Source organism: Schistocerca cancellata, chromosome 2 (assembly GCF_023864275.1).
Source record: "Schistocerca cancellata isolate TAMUIC-IGC-003103 chromosome 2, iqSchCanc2.1, whole genome shotgun sequence".
NCBI classification, from domain to species: Eukaryota; Metazoa; Arthropoda; class Insecta; order Orthoptera; family Acrididae; genus Schistocerca; species Schistocerca cancellata.
In genome coordinates, this window is record NC_064627.1 from 405,548,593 (window position 1) to 405,562,296 (window position 13,704).

General features: G+C 38.2%; 1 protein-coding gene across 2 annotated transcripts in view; it reads left to right on the top strand.

Moving 5' to 3' along the window:
* Positions 1-13,704, top strand: part of LOC126161853 (pseudouridine-5'-phosphate glycosidase-like) — a 164,083-nt gene that overhangs the window by 97,975 nt on the left and 52,404 nt on the right. For both annotated transcript variants that reach the window (XM_049917963.1, XM_049917964.1), the window contains exon 6: positions 7,027-7,228. In XM_049917963.1, coding sequence (XP_049773920.1) covers positions 7,027-7,228 — 202 coding nt within the window. The remainder of the gene's footprint in view (positions 1-7,026; positions 7,229-13,704) is intronic.

The window sequence follows — 13,704 nt, forward strand, 5'->3', positions numbered from 1 at the left end:
GCCACGGCAAACTGGCTGACACTGACGGCGGCGGTGCACAAATGCTGCGCAGCTAGCGCCATTCGACGGCCAACACCGCGGTTCCTGGTGTGTCCGCTGTGCCGTGCGTGTGGTCATTGCTTGTACAGCCCTCTCGCAGTGTCCGGAGCAAGTATGGTGGGTCTGACACACCGGTGTCAATGTGTTCTTTTTTCCATTTCCGGGAGTGTATATATATATATGAGATTTACCAAACAAAAGTGCTGGCAGGTCGATAGACGCACAAACAAACACACAAAATTCTAGCTTTCGCAACCAACGGTTGCCTCGTCAGGAAAGAGGGAAGGAGAGGGAAAGACGAAAGGATTTGGGTTTTAAGGGAGAGGGTAAGGAGTCATTCCAATCCCGGGAGCGGAAAGACTTACCTTAGGGGGAAAAAAGGACAGGTATACACTCGCGCACACACACACACACACACACACACACACACACACACACACACACACACACACACACACACACACACACATATCCATCCGCATATACACAGACACAAGCAGACATTTGTAAAGGCCAAACTCTTTGCCAAATTTTCCCAGCAAGGTCATTACGTGAGATATATGTGAAAGGAAGTAATACATTGTCTGACTTTTCCTGGAAAGTGCTCTCTTGAAATTTCGATTGTAAACCTCTCAGTGATGCACCGCACCTTTCTTGTAACATCTGCAAATGGAGTTTGTTGAGAATCTCAGTAATGTTCTCACATTGACTAAATGATTCCATGATGAAATCCACCACTCTTCATGGGATCTTCTCTGTCTCTTCTATCAGTCCTACCTGATAAAGATGCCATTTTGATAAACAATACTCAAGAACTGGTCGAACAAATACCTTATAAGGTCCTTCCTATGTGGATGAATTTAATTTCTGTAAGATACTTCGTATTTAAGTGTTACAGGGTTTAGGTTAGCATCTCACTTTTGTAGATCAGAAATGGAGAAAGGAGGAGTTGCCACATTCATCAGGAACTGTCATAAATTTAAGAACATAGACATTCATAAATTTTGCCTAGAACAGCACATGGAAGCATGTGCAACAGAAGTAGAATTCCACAAAAAAATCCTTCATAATATTAAGTGTATATCGAGCACCTGCAGGTAACTTTAATCTGTTTGTATACCACCTTGAAGCTGTACTGACCCATTTAACAACCAAAAACAATGAAATAGTGGTTGCTGGTGATTTCAGTGTAGATTTCCTTAAAGACTCTCCCAATAAGAACTTCTTTGAGTTAGTAACACTGTCATTCAACTTAATTCCCACTGTAAAGTTCCCCACTAGGGTAGCCACTTGCTGACAAACAGCCACTGATAATATCTTTATAGAAAAGTCCAATGAACAAAATTATGTTACAAAACCAATAGTCAATGGCCTTTCAGACCATGACATGCAGTTCCTTCTGTTAAATGTTAATACTGAACAGGATATAAAATCTGTTAAATCTGAGCTCAAGAGGGTAATCAATAAGCCAAAAATTGATTATTTTAGGACACTCCTCAGAGAAATTCACTGGACTGATGTTTACAGTGCTCAAGGCATGAATGAAAAATATAACACTTTTGCTAATAAAGTGCTTACCTTATTCGAACACTATTTTCCCCCAAAACTTACCAAGGTTAGAGCAAAGTCTACATAGAAGCCATGGATTACTCAAGGAATAGGGGTATCTTGTAAAACAAAAAGAAAACTGTATCTGTCAATCCGAAACAGTTCCGATGTTGATGCTATAGCACATTACAAGAAATACTGCAAAATATTTAAGACTGTAATACGGATGTCAAAGCAAATATATTACAAAGAAAAGATAGTCATATCAGATAACAAAATAAAGACAATATGGGATATAGTGAAGGAGGAGACCGGTAGAACCAGACATGAAGAGGCACAAATAGCATTAAGAGTAAATGATACATTGATGAAAGATGTGTATAGTGTTGTAGAACGTTTTAACAAACGTTTTATAACTGTTACTGAAAAGATGGGATTGTCAGGTTCAGTAGATGCTGCTATGGAATATCTCAGACCAGACATTTCAAGTAACCTCCATAATATGAATTTGACCCTCACTACCCCAACAGAAGTAATGTCCATCATAAAATCTTTAAAATCAAAAACATCTAGTGGGTATGATGAAATATCAACAAAGTTAATTAAAGAATGTGATTCTGAGCTAAGTAACATATTAAGCTACCTGTGTAACCAGTCGTTTATCAGTAGAATATTTCCTGAATGGTTGAGATATACTGAAGTTAAGCCACTGTTTACGAAGGGAGATAAAGAAATAGCATCAAATTTCCGTCCAATGTCACTGTTGACAGCATTCTCAAAAATTTTAGAAAAAGTAATGTACAGCCGGCTTTATAACCATCTTATCTTAAATAACATACTGTCAAAGTCACAGTTTGGATTTCTAAAAGATTCTGATATTGAGAAGGTTATCTACACTTACAGTGAAAATGTGCTTAATTCATTAGACAAAAAAATTGCAGGCAACTGGTATATTTTGTGATCTGTCAAAGGCATTTGATTGTGTAAATCACAATATCCTTTTTACTAAATTAGAATATTATAGTGTAACTGGAAATGCTGCAAAATGGTTCAAATCTTATACCTCTGACAGAAAACAAAGGGTGTAATTAGGAAAGACACAATCAGGCATCATCCATCTGGAAACTAATTACATATGGGGTCCCACAAGGTTCCATTTTGAGCCCCTTACTTTTTCTTGTGTATATCATGGACCTTTCATCAGTAACATTAACAGACGCCAAGTCCGTTTTGTTTGCCGATGATACAAACATTGCAATAAATAGCAAATCCAGTGTAGTCTTAGAAAGATCAGCTAATAAAATATTTGTGGACATTAATCAGTGGTTCCTAGCCAATTTCTTGTCACTAAACTTTGAAGAAACACACTACATGCAGTTCAGAACTTGTAAGGGGTATCCCACGAGTGTATGTCTAACATACGATGACAAGAAGATAGAAGAAGTGTACAGTGTTAAATTTTTGGGATTACAGCTTGATAATAAATTCAACTGGGAGGAGCACACCACAGAACTGCTGAAGCGTCTTAACAAATCTCTGTTTGCAGTGCAAATTTTGTCAGACATAGGAGATATAAAAATGAAAAAGCTGGCATACTATGTTTACTTTCATTCCATAATGTCATACGGGATTATTTTTTGGAGTAATTCATCTTGCCAAGCTAAAGTTTTCCAGGCACAAAAATGTATGTTAGAGTTATATGTGGTGTGAACTCAAGAACATCCTGCAGAAGCCTGTTTAGGGAACTAGGGATACTAACTACTGCTTCCCAATATATTTATTCCTTAATGAAATTTGTCATTAAAAATATATCACTTTTTCAAACCAACAGCTCAATTCATGGAATCAATACTAGAAATAAGAATAATCTTCACAAGGATTTAAAGTCACTTAGTCTTGTGCAAAAAGGTGTGCATTATTCAGGAACACACATTTTCAATAACTTGCCAGCAACCATAAAAAGCTTAACAACCAGTGAAATTCACTTTAAGAGAAGCCTAAAGGATTTATTGGTGGCCAACTCCTTCTACTCCATTGATGAATTTCTTAGTAAAACCAACTGATTTGTGTATACATATATAAGTACAATATAGCTTCTGCACAATTTCAGTGCAGTAATGTGTTCATTGTAAATGTGTGTGTGTGTGTGTGTGTGTGTGTGTGTGTGTGTGTGTGAGTACAATCTAACTTCTGCACCATTTCAGTGCAGTAATGTGTTCATTGTAAATAAGTATTATAGTAGTTGTATTACATGTTTATTACCTTATAAATAAATAAAAAAACTTTTTTATTTTAAATTCAGTGCATTAGTATGTGTAAAATGACTCTTTCATATAGTGTTCATTAAAAAATGATGATCATTCCAATTGGGACCTGTGGAATGGGACATTAGCTATTTGTTTTAGTTGTAAATATTTGTCATGTATTGTTGTTTTTCTGACATATTCCACATTCTGGAGGACCTCCTCACTACAGATCAATTGGAATGAAAGTAAATCTAATCTAATCTAATCTAATCTAATTAATCTTATTCTGACAACTGCTTTTCCTACTATTTGTTTTATGTGGTCATTCCAATTAAGGACACTCTAGATAATTAAACCCAGATATGTTATTGTGGCTACTGTTTAAAGCAGTTTGTTGTCAGTAGTGTTGTACAGTAGTGGAGTTCTTTTACTATGTATGCACAGTATGTTACATTTATTCATATTCAGTGTCAACTGCCAGAGCCTGCACCATTTGTCAATGCTCTGCAGCTCATTTTGCTAATTGATATGGTCTTCTGGCTTTGCTACTTTTGTTATAGACAACTGCATCACCTGTGAACAGGGCATCCAACACTTTCTGCCACATCATTTATATACATTGTAAACAGTAACAGTCCTATCACACTTCCGTGGAGAACTCCCACAGTTATCTTCACATCTGTTGATTTTGTTTCCTTAAGAGTTCTATCTATAAGGGAGTCTTGAATCCAGTCACAGATATGGTCCAATACTTGATAAGTTTATATTGTTTTCACTAAACACCAGTGTGGGATGGTGTCAAATGCCTTCCTGAAGTCAAGGAATATGACATGAGTACCATTGTCTACAGCACTATGGATCTAATGGAAGAACACAGTAAGCTGAGTTTTGCAAGATATCTGTTTGGAAAATCCATGTTGATTTCTATAGAGGAGATTTTCATTCTCCATAAATGTCATAATTCTTGAGCATAAAACATGTTCCATAATTCTACAGCAGATTGATGTCGAGGATATAGATCTGCGGTTGTGCACATCTATCGTACTGCCCTTCTTGAAAATGGAAATGACGTGCACTTTCTCCCAGTTGCTAGGTACCCTTCATTACTCCAGCAGTATGTGATAAACTGCTGCTAGAAGGAGTGGAAGTTCTTTTGTATAATCTTTGTAGAATTTTACAGATATCTCATCTGGTCCTGATGCCTTTCCACCATGAAGCAATTGCAGTTGCTTTTCTATCCCACAATCAGTTATCTCAGTATTTTCCATTTCAAAGTTCCTACAGTGATTGACAGAAGAGACTGTGTCACAATCTTCTGCTGTGAAACAATTTTGGAAGACCAAATTCAGTATTTTGGCCTTCTCTCTTTTATCTTCTGTTTTGATGCCAGTATGCTCACTGAGTGAATGAATAGATGATATCAAAGCACTTACTGATTTTATATAAAACCTAAATTTCTTAGGCTCTTTATTGTTTGACAGAATTTTACTTTAAAATTCATTGAATGCTTCTCTCATTTTTGTTCTGTTCAGCTTTTATTTGTCAGCTAGGTTTTGATCTCTCTTGAATCTGAGATGAACCTATCTCTGATTATGTAGCACTTTTCTAACATGGCTATTAAACCATGGTGGGTGTTTCCCAACCCTTAAGATCTTGCTCGAGCATGTTTGTGTAAGGCACATTGAACAGCGCTTCTAAATTTTTTCCATTTGTGCTCCATATTGTCATTCTCATCACTGAATATTCGATAATGAATACCCAGATACTCTGCAATTTGTATACTGTCAGTCTAGAAAAGCAAAAATATTTTCTTTTCTTTCTCAACACTCCTCATAAAACCCATAGCCATAATTGTTATCATAGCCTTATGATCACTGATATCTTCTCTATGATAAATGATTCAAAAAGTTCAGGTTTGTTTCTTGCTAGGACATCCAAGACATAACCTTCATGTGTTCATTCTGTAACTGTTTCTCACATGAATCCCTGTCCCTGGCACCAGTTTTGATAGCATGGCTCACCCAAACTATACCTGGAAAGTTGAAGTCACTCCCCATTACAACAGAATGATCAGGAAAATTATTAAATATAATCTGTAAGTTCTCTCTGAAGTGCTCTAGCATTACATCTCCTGACCCAGGTGATCTATAAAAGAATCCTGTTATCATTTTTGACTGACTTTTGATGTTCGGCTTCACCCAGGTTAATTCATATTCGAGATCTGTGATAATCTCCCTAGATATTATCAAATTCCTTATTGCAATATATACATCACCACCATTGGTGGCTAACCTATCCAACCTATCCTTATGATAAATATTCCAATCTGAAATTAGGATTTCATTGCTATTCACTTATGATTTCAACCAACTTTCTATTCCTAATACTATCTGGGTATAACAATGCTTAATAACTGATACTAATTCTGGGACCTTTCTGTGAATACTCATATTAACCTTTCCTACAACTGATCTATGAGAATGAGCATTCTCTGAGAATGCTGTGGCCAATGTAACCTTCAGTTTTGGCATTCAGGTTGTCTCTGATATCAAGGGGTGGGGGTAACTAACATAAAAACCATCATATGCACACCACATATTGTACTACCCTATTAGCAGCTTCCTGCATGTAGAGCCTGATTGACATACTAAGGGGAACCATACAGCTCTGCACCCAATAGTGGAGGTCAAGAAATTTTCATTTGATAGCATCACAGAGTTGTTGGACTTTCCACTCTGCTCCAAACCAGAGGACCGTGATCAGTCCTGAATATGATGCTACAGGAAATGAGTATACAAACTTCAGTGCACTGATCTAAACTATACACTGTGTACTAAAAAGGGGTTTATCTACTGGGATGTGAAATAGCACTTATGGCAGTGGAAAATTACACGGGGTAGCTGCCTCACACATGGATATGCACTAAGATTTATGAAAAAACAAAAACTTACAATAATTTTCTAAACCCTAATCTGCATTGTAAAAGACACAGGTACAGATCACTTCATCACAGACATATGTAAAAAACACAAACTAAACCAAAGTGCTATGTATCAGATAAGTACTGCTGCTGCTGCTGCTACCTCTACCGTAACAGGCACATCCCCTTGCCTTGTTGTCTGCCACTCGACTGAGTTTTATAGGGCATATATTATTACATTGCAGCAACTTTTGTCTTACCTTTCCTTTTTAGGAAACACAAGGAGTAACTGTTGTTACTTACGGCAAGAATAAGGATTTTCCAGCATTTTACTCAGCCAGCAGTGGGTTTTCTTCACCGTATAATGTTGAAACAACAGAAGAAGCTGCCCGTATGCTTCATAGTCTATTGCAGGCACAACTCAATTCAGGAATGTTACTTGCTGTTCCTGTACCAGAAGAATTTGCACTTTCTGGTAAGTTTTGTTCATTTTCTATTGTTAATTCAGTAATTTTTAAAAGTCTTTTGTGATGTTTGAAGCTTATTGTTTGTTGTTAAATCATTTTTCATCTTCTGTGCATAATACCGAAGTTTACTCATTTTTTGACATCAGTTTACTATTATCTAGACTGCAAAAGACAAGATTAGATTAATTACAGCATGTACAGAGTCCTTTAACTAATTATGAAGAATGGAATGGCAAGAACCCCTAATAATAATGCCGTGCACTTGACAATGGTTGAGAAAGTATAGAATTGGAAGCAGATACATGTTTTGAATCTTTAATGATTTATTAGTTTTCTCAACACCATAAATTTGAATTGAGATAAAAATTGTAAATTATTCAGCTTGCCAACACAGGTGATGTAAAAGAAAAACAGAAGGATCAATTTCAGAATGAAATATCACTTTGTAGTGGAGTGTGCACTGAGTTGATATTTCATGGCAGATTAAAATTGTGTGCAAGGTCAGGAGTCAGACCTAGGAACTTTGCCTTTTACAGACCAGAGCTCTACCAGCTGTATTATCCATGCATGACTCGCAACCCACCCTCTCAGCCTTAATTCTGTCCATACCACATCTCCTACCTTCCCTACTTCCCAGAAGTTCTCTTGCATTCCTCGTGGGATTAGCACTCCTGGAAGAAATGAAATTACAGAGACAGTGCTTAGTGACAGCCTAAGGAATTGTTTCCAGAATAAATTCAACTCTGCACTGGAGTGTGCAGTGTTTTCAAACTCCCTGGCAAATTAAAACTGTGTGTCAGACAGGGACTTGAACCAAGGGATCTTCACCTTTTGTGGACAAATGCTCTGCTGATTTAGCTATCCAAACATGACTTATGACCTGACCTCATGTCCTTGGACTTCCATCAATACATCATCTCCTAGCTTCCGAACTTCACAAATTACCCTTTGGCATTAGCATTCCTAAAGGAAAGACTATTGTAGAGACATAGCTTATCCAAAGCCTAAGAGATTGTTTCCAGCATGAATTTTCACTCTGCAGCAGACAGTATGCTGATTTGAAATTTTGTGACAGATTAAATCTAGGTGCTGGACTGAGATTTTCACACCCTTACATCTGGCAGTACCTAATCTTCAACCTTTCAAACATAGCAGAAGTTCTTCTGCATATCCTGTGGGACTAGTACTCCTGGAGGAAAGGATATTATACCAATTCTGAAATACAGAAAGGATCCAGTATCTGCTGACTATTACAGACCCGATGCATTGTGAAAAATTTGGAACAAATACAGTAATTAAAAATTGTCTTGAATGATGTCTAGAAACTAATCATATACTGCTAGTCTATCAAAACAGTTTTTGAATACATCACTTTACTTTAGTTAGTTTGACATAACTCACTTTGGACATACAAAGAGCATTTAAGAAAAAGACAATGTGTTATGTCCATGTTCATGAATATTGAAGGGACGTGTGATGCAGTTGTCATTCCCTTATCATGGCAAAGAATGATAGAGACTGGAGTGCCCTACAGTTTTGTTTATGGTAGAAGCAAATTTTTCTTTAGAAGGACTGTCCTCTTATGCCTAAAAAATAAAACTGTAGGCCAAATATGCCACTGTTGACCTTTCACAAGGATCATTATTGAGGTCAGTTCTGTTTAATATTTATGCAGTGGACATGTGAACCAAGTTTCCAAGAGCTGTTCAAGTACTTCAATATATTTATGATACTTGTATGTATATTTCTGGTAGCTGACTTGAAGAAATGAAGAGAGAAAATTGGTTGGTCTCTAAAGGCTTGCTGTTGTCAACTTTTGCAGATGAAGGATTCCACTGGGACTAACATGCATGAGCTTAAATTACCAAATGTACCCAGTGAAGAGTCAAACTAAATTTATAGGAACAATAATGGACTCACACATATAATGTGTGGGGTAGATTGCTTATCTCTTAGTCAATATCCAGCCTTATTTCAGCACATCATGCTCAGTTACAACAGTATCATAGGGAAGCAGATCATAATATTCTACTGCTAAAATACAGGGGTCTAATAAGATCTAAAATTGACATTGGAAGCACATTGTTTTGCAGAGGCAACAGGAAATCAGTTTTGAAAGTAGGAAAATTACAGTTAAATGTGTTAGGACTTGCTGATGAGCTAGGAGTTCTATGAAAAAAAAAGACATTTTTAGTGGAAGCTGCAGAAATGCTGAATGCCTCAAAGCAGAAATTAATTACAGATATACCAATATTCCTCCTAAACAGACATTCTTAAATTGACCATGCTGTGCTACAGAATCTTGACTGATTGTTTCAAGAAAAAATGAATAGATAGAGACTAAACACTGCCCTAAAATCAAAATCATGTATAAGCTTCATAGATTTGAAGGACATTTTACCTAATGTCTGAAGATGCCAACATATCCTAATTGAGATTATCAGTATAATGAAATAAGTTCAGTAGTAGATGTTTTCTACTTCTCAACCAAAACAAATAGGTGTACTGTTGCAGCTGCATGGCTGATAATTTCCCAAAATATGTCGAGATTTATACTAATGGCTCCAAAACCCCAGATAATTGAACAGTGGGTTGCCTATTCCTATGGCCAAGCACAGGCTACAAGGAACTTTTTGTAAACTCTTTTCTCCAGTTTTGTAAAGGCCTCATCGCTTCTGTTGTGGGGGCCAAGTTTGTGAGTTCATGAAATGGCTTCTGGAAGCAGTGCACCACTAAAACAATTTCTCCCTGCCACTACCGAGCGAGGTGGCGCAGTGGTTAGCAGACTGGACTCGCATTCGGGAGGACGACGGTTCAATCCCGTCTCCGGCCATCCTGATTTAGGTTTTCCGTGATTTCCCTAAATCGTTTCAGACAAATGCCGGGATGGTTCCCTTGAAAGGGCACGGCCAATTTCCTTCCCAATCTTTCCATAACCCGAGCTTGCGCTCCGTCTCTAATGACCTCGTTGTCGAAGGGACGTTAAACACTAACCACCATCTCCCTGCCACTGTTATGCAGCAATGCCATCAGGTCAGGTAACAGGATAAGAGAACTAAAGTTCTACAACACTGCAACAAATTAGTAACAAAGTCACATAAATTAGTTAAAAGGTTTACTTATCTTTGTGACTAGTTGAAATGTGAAGTCTGTAACACTGCTTGTAATATAACACAAAAAAGGCGCATCAATGGCTAAGTGCAAATAATCATAGGTAAACATCACAGTACATAGCAATTGCAATTTACAACAACTGTCTGTTCACTTCTAAGAGTTCACTAAGCGATGTTCCCTGACTAAGTCAGGGAACCAAATGGGTGGGACCTGCTCTTCTGTCATACAAGTAGGCTTCTGTCTCTTGTTGTTCTGTCATTGGCAGATTGTACTCAGCTGGCAATTGGCCAAGGCGAAGTCGATATCTTCACCCTCAGTGCCGCTGATGGAACTTGCGCAAGTGGTGAGTCTCTATGGGACTGGCACTACCTCGAATCTTTGTGCCTGTGGTGGTCTTGCCCTGGCTGTGTCTTGTTCTGATGACACAGCAGAACTGCTTTTGCTTCCCAGCTATACTTGCAGCTTTAAATTAATTGCAGAACCTCCCAGTGAGAAACATTTTGTTTTGACAGATTGTAGAAACATATTCCAAGATACACAGATGACTGCTGTTCTCAAGAAAAGTAGTGGACTTCATGATAGGTTCCGAAGGAAACAAAAATTTCAGGAAGAGGAAGAAATGTATGAGAATCAAAGGATACACTAACATTAAATATAATGAACTGGTCAATGACTTAATCAAAAACTGCTGTTCAAAACAGTATTTTTAAAAACATCTTATTACCACCATCAGATATGATACCTACACTATACAGAAGAGCAAGGCACTAATTTTAAGATGAATAACAATCATCTGTATGCATTTCAGGGCAGGATTTGAGGAACTGGATCAGATTCTGAATGTGGCTCTCCAGCAGGGATACGACTTCCTCAAATCCTGCCCTGAAATGAGATCCATCCTTCATGAAATCCTCCCCACTCCACCAAGAGTGTCTTTCTGCCGTCCACCTAACCTTCGTAACCTCTTAGTTCATCCCTATGAAATCCCCAAACCACCTTCCCTACCCTCTGGCTCCTAACCTTGTAACCGCCCCCGGTGTAAAACCTGTCCCATGCACCCTCCCACCACCACCTACTCCAGTCCTGTAACCCGGAAGGTGTACACAATCAAAGGCAGAGCCACGTGTGAAAGCACCCACGTGATCTACCAACTGACCTGCCTACACTGTGATGCATTCTATGTGGGAATGACCAGCAACAAACTGTCCATTCGCATGAATGGACACAGGCAGACAGTGTTTGTTGGTAATGAGGATCACCCTGTGGCTAAACATGCCTTGGTGCACGACCAGCACATCTTGACGCAGTGTTACACCGTCCGGGTTATCTGGATACTTCCTACTAACACCAACCTATCCGAACTCCGGAGATGGGAACTTGCTCTTCAATATATCCTCTCTTCCCGTTATCCACCAGGCCTCAATCTCCGCTAATTTTAAATTTCCGCCACTCATACCTCACCTGTCATTCATCAACATCTTTGCCTCTGCACTTCTGCCTCGACTGACATCTCTGCCCAAACTCTTTGTCTTTAAATATGTCTGCTTGTGTCTGTATATGTGTGGATGGATATGTGTGTGTGTGCGAGTGTATACCCGTCCTTTTTTCCCCCTAAGGTAAGTCTTTCCGCTCCCGGGACTGGAATGACTCCTTACCCTCTTCCTTAAAACCCACATCCTTTCGTCTTTCCTTCTCCTTCCCTCTTTCCTGATGAGGCAACAGTTTGCTGCGAGAGCTTGAATTTTGTGTGTATGTTTGTGTTTGTTTGTGTGTCTGTCGACCTGCCAGCACTTTCATTTGGTAAGTCACATCATCTTTGTTTTTAGGTATATTTTTCCTTCGTGGAATGTTTCCTTCTATTATATATATATATATATATATGTATATATATATATATATACATATATATATATATATATATATATATATATATATATATACCTAAAAACAAAGATGATGTGACTTACCAAATGAAAGTGCTGGCAGGTCGACAGACACACAAACGAACACAAACATACACACAAAATTCAAGCTTTCGCAACAAACTGTTGCCTCATCAGGAAAGAGGGAAGGAGAGGGAAAGACGAAAGGATGTGGGTTTTAAGGGAGAGGGTAAGGAGTCATTCCAGTCCCGGGAGCGGAAAGACTTACCTTATGGGGAAAAAAGGACGGGTATACACTCGCACACACACACATATCCATCCACACATATACAGACACAAGCAGACATATTTAAAGACAAAGAGTTTGGGCAGAGATGTCAGTCGAGGCAGAAGTGCAGAGGCAAAGATGTTGTTGAATGACAGGTGAGGTATGAGTGGCGGCAACTTGAAATTAGCGGAGATTGAGGCCTGGTGGATAACGGGAAGAGAGGATATATTGAAGAGCAAGTTCCCATCTCCGGAGTTCGGATAGGTTGGTGTTAGTAGGAAGTATCCAGATAACCCGGACGGTGTAACACTGCGCCAAGATGTGCTGGTCGTGCACCAAGGCATGTTTAGCCACAGGGTGATCCTCATTACCAACAAACACTGTCTGCCTCAATCTCCGCTAATTTCAAGTTGCCGCCACTCATACCTCACCTGTCATTCAACAACATCTTTGCCTCTGCACTTCTGCCTCGACTGACATCTCTGCCCAAACTCTTTGTCTTTAAATATGTCTGCTTGTGTCTGTATATGTGTGGATGGATATGTGTGTGTGTGCGAGTGTATACCCGTCCTTTTTTCCCCATAAGGTAAGTCTTTCCGCTCCCGGGACTGGAATGACTCCTTACCCTCTCCCTTAAAACCCACATCCTTTCGTCTTTCCCTCTCCTTCCCTCTTTCCTGATGAGGCAACAGTTTGTTGCGAAAGCTTGAATTTTGTGTGTATGTTTGTGTTCGTTTGTGTGTCTGTCGACCTGCCAGCACTTTCATTTGGTAAGTCACATCATCTTTGTTTTTAGGTATATTTTTCCTTCATGGAATGTTTCCTTCTATTATAACTATATATATATATATATTTAAGATGATGAGACTTACCAAACAAAAGCGCTGGCGGGTCTTTTTAAATATATTTTTCCCACGTGGAATGTTTCCCTCTATTATATATATATATATATATATATATATATATATATATATATATATATATATATATTTTATGAAGAAGAGTTACTTTAGTAGTTGGTAATGGTTGATGATAGACTGTACATATAAAAATTTAAAACTGATTATGAAATTTTTAGATAAGTGTAATCATACTTTGTAAAATTCCAAAACACTTAGAGTTTGGTGTATGGCTTTCAGGCACAATTAATAATAATAATAATAATAATAATAATAATAATAATAATCATTGGATGTTCAGACATTTTTGTGTTTTAGAT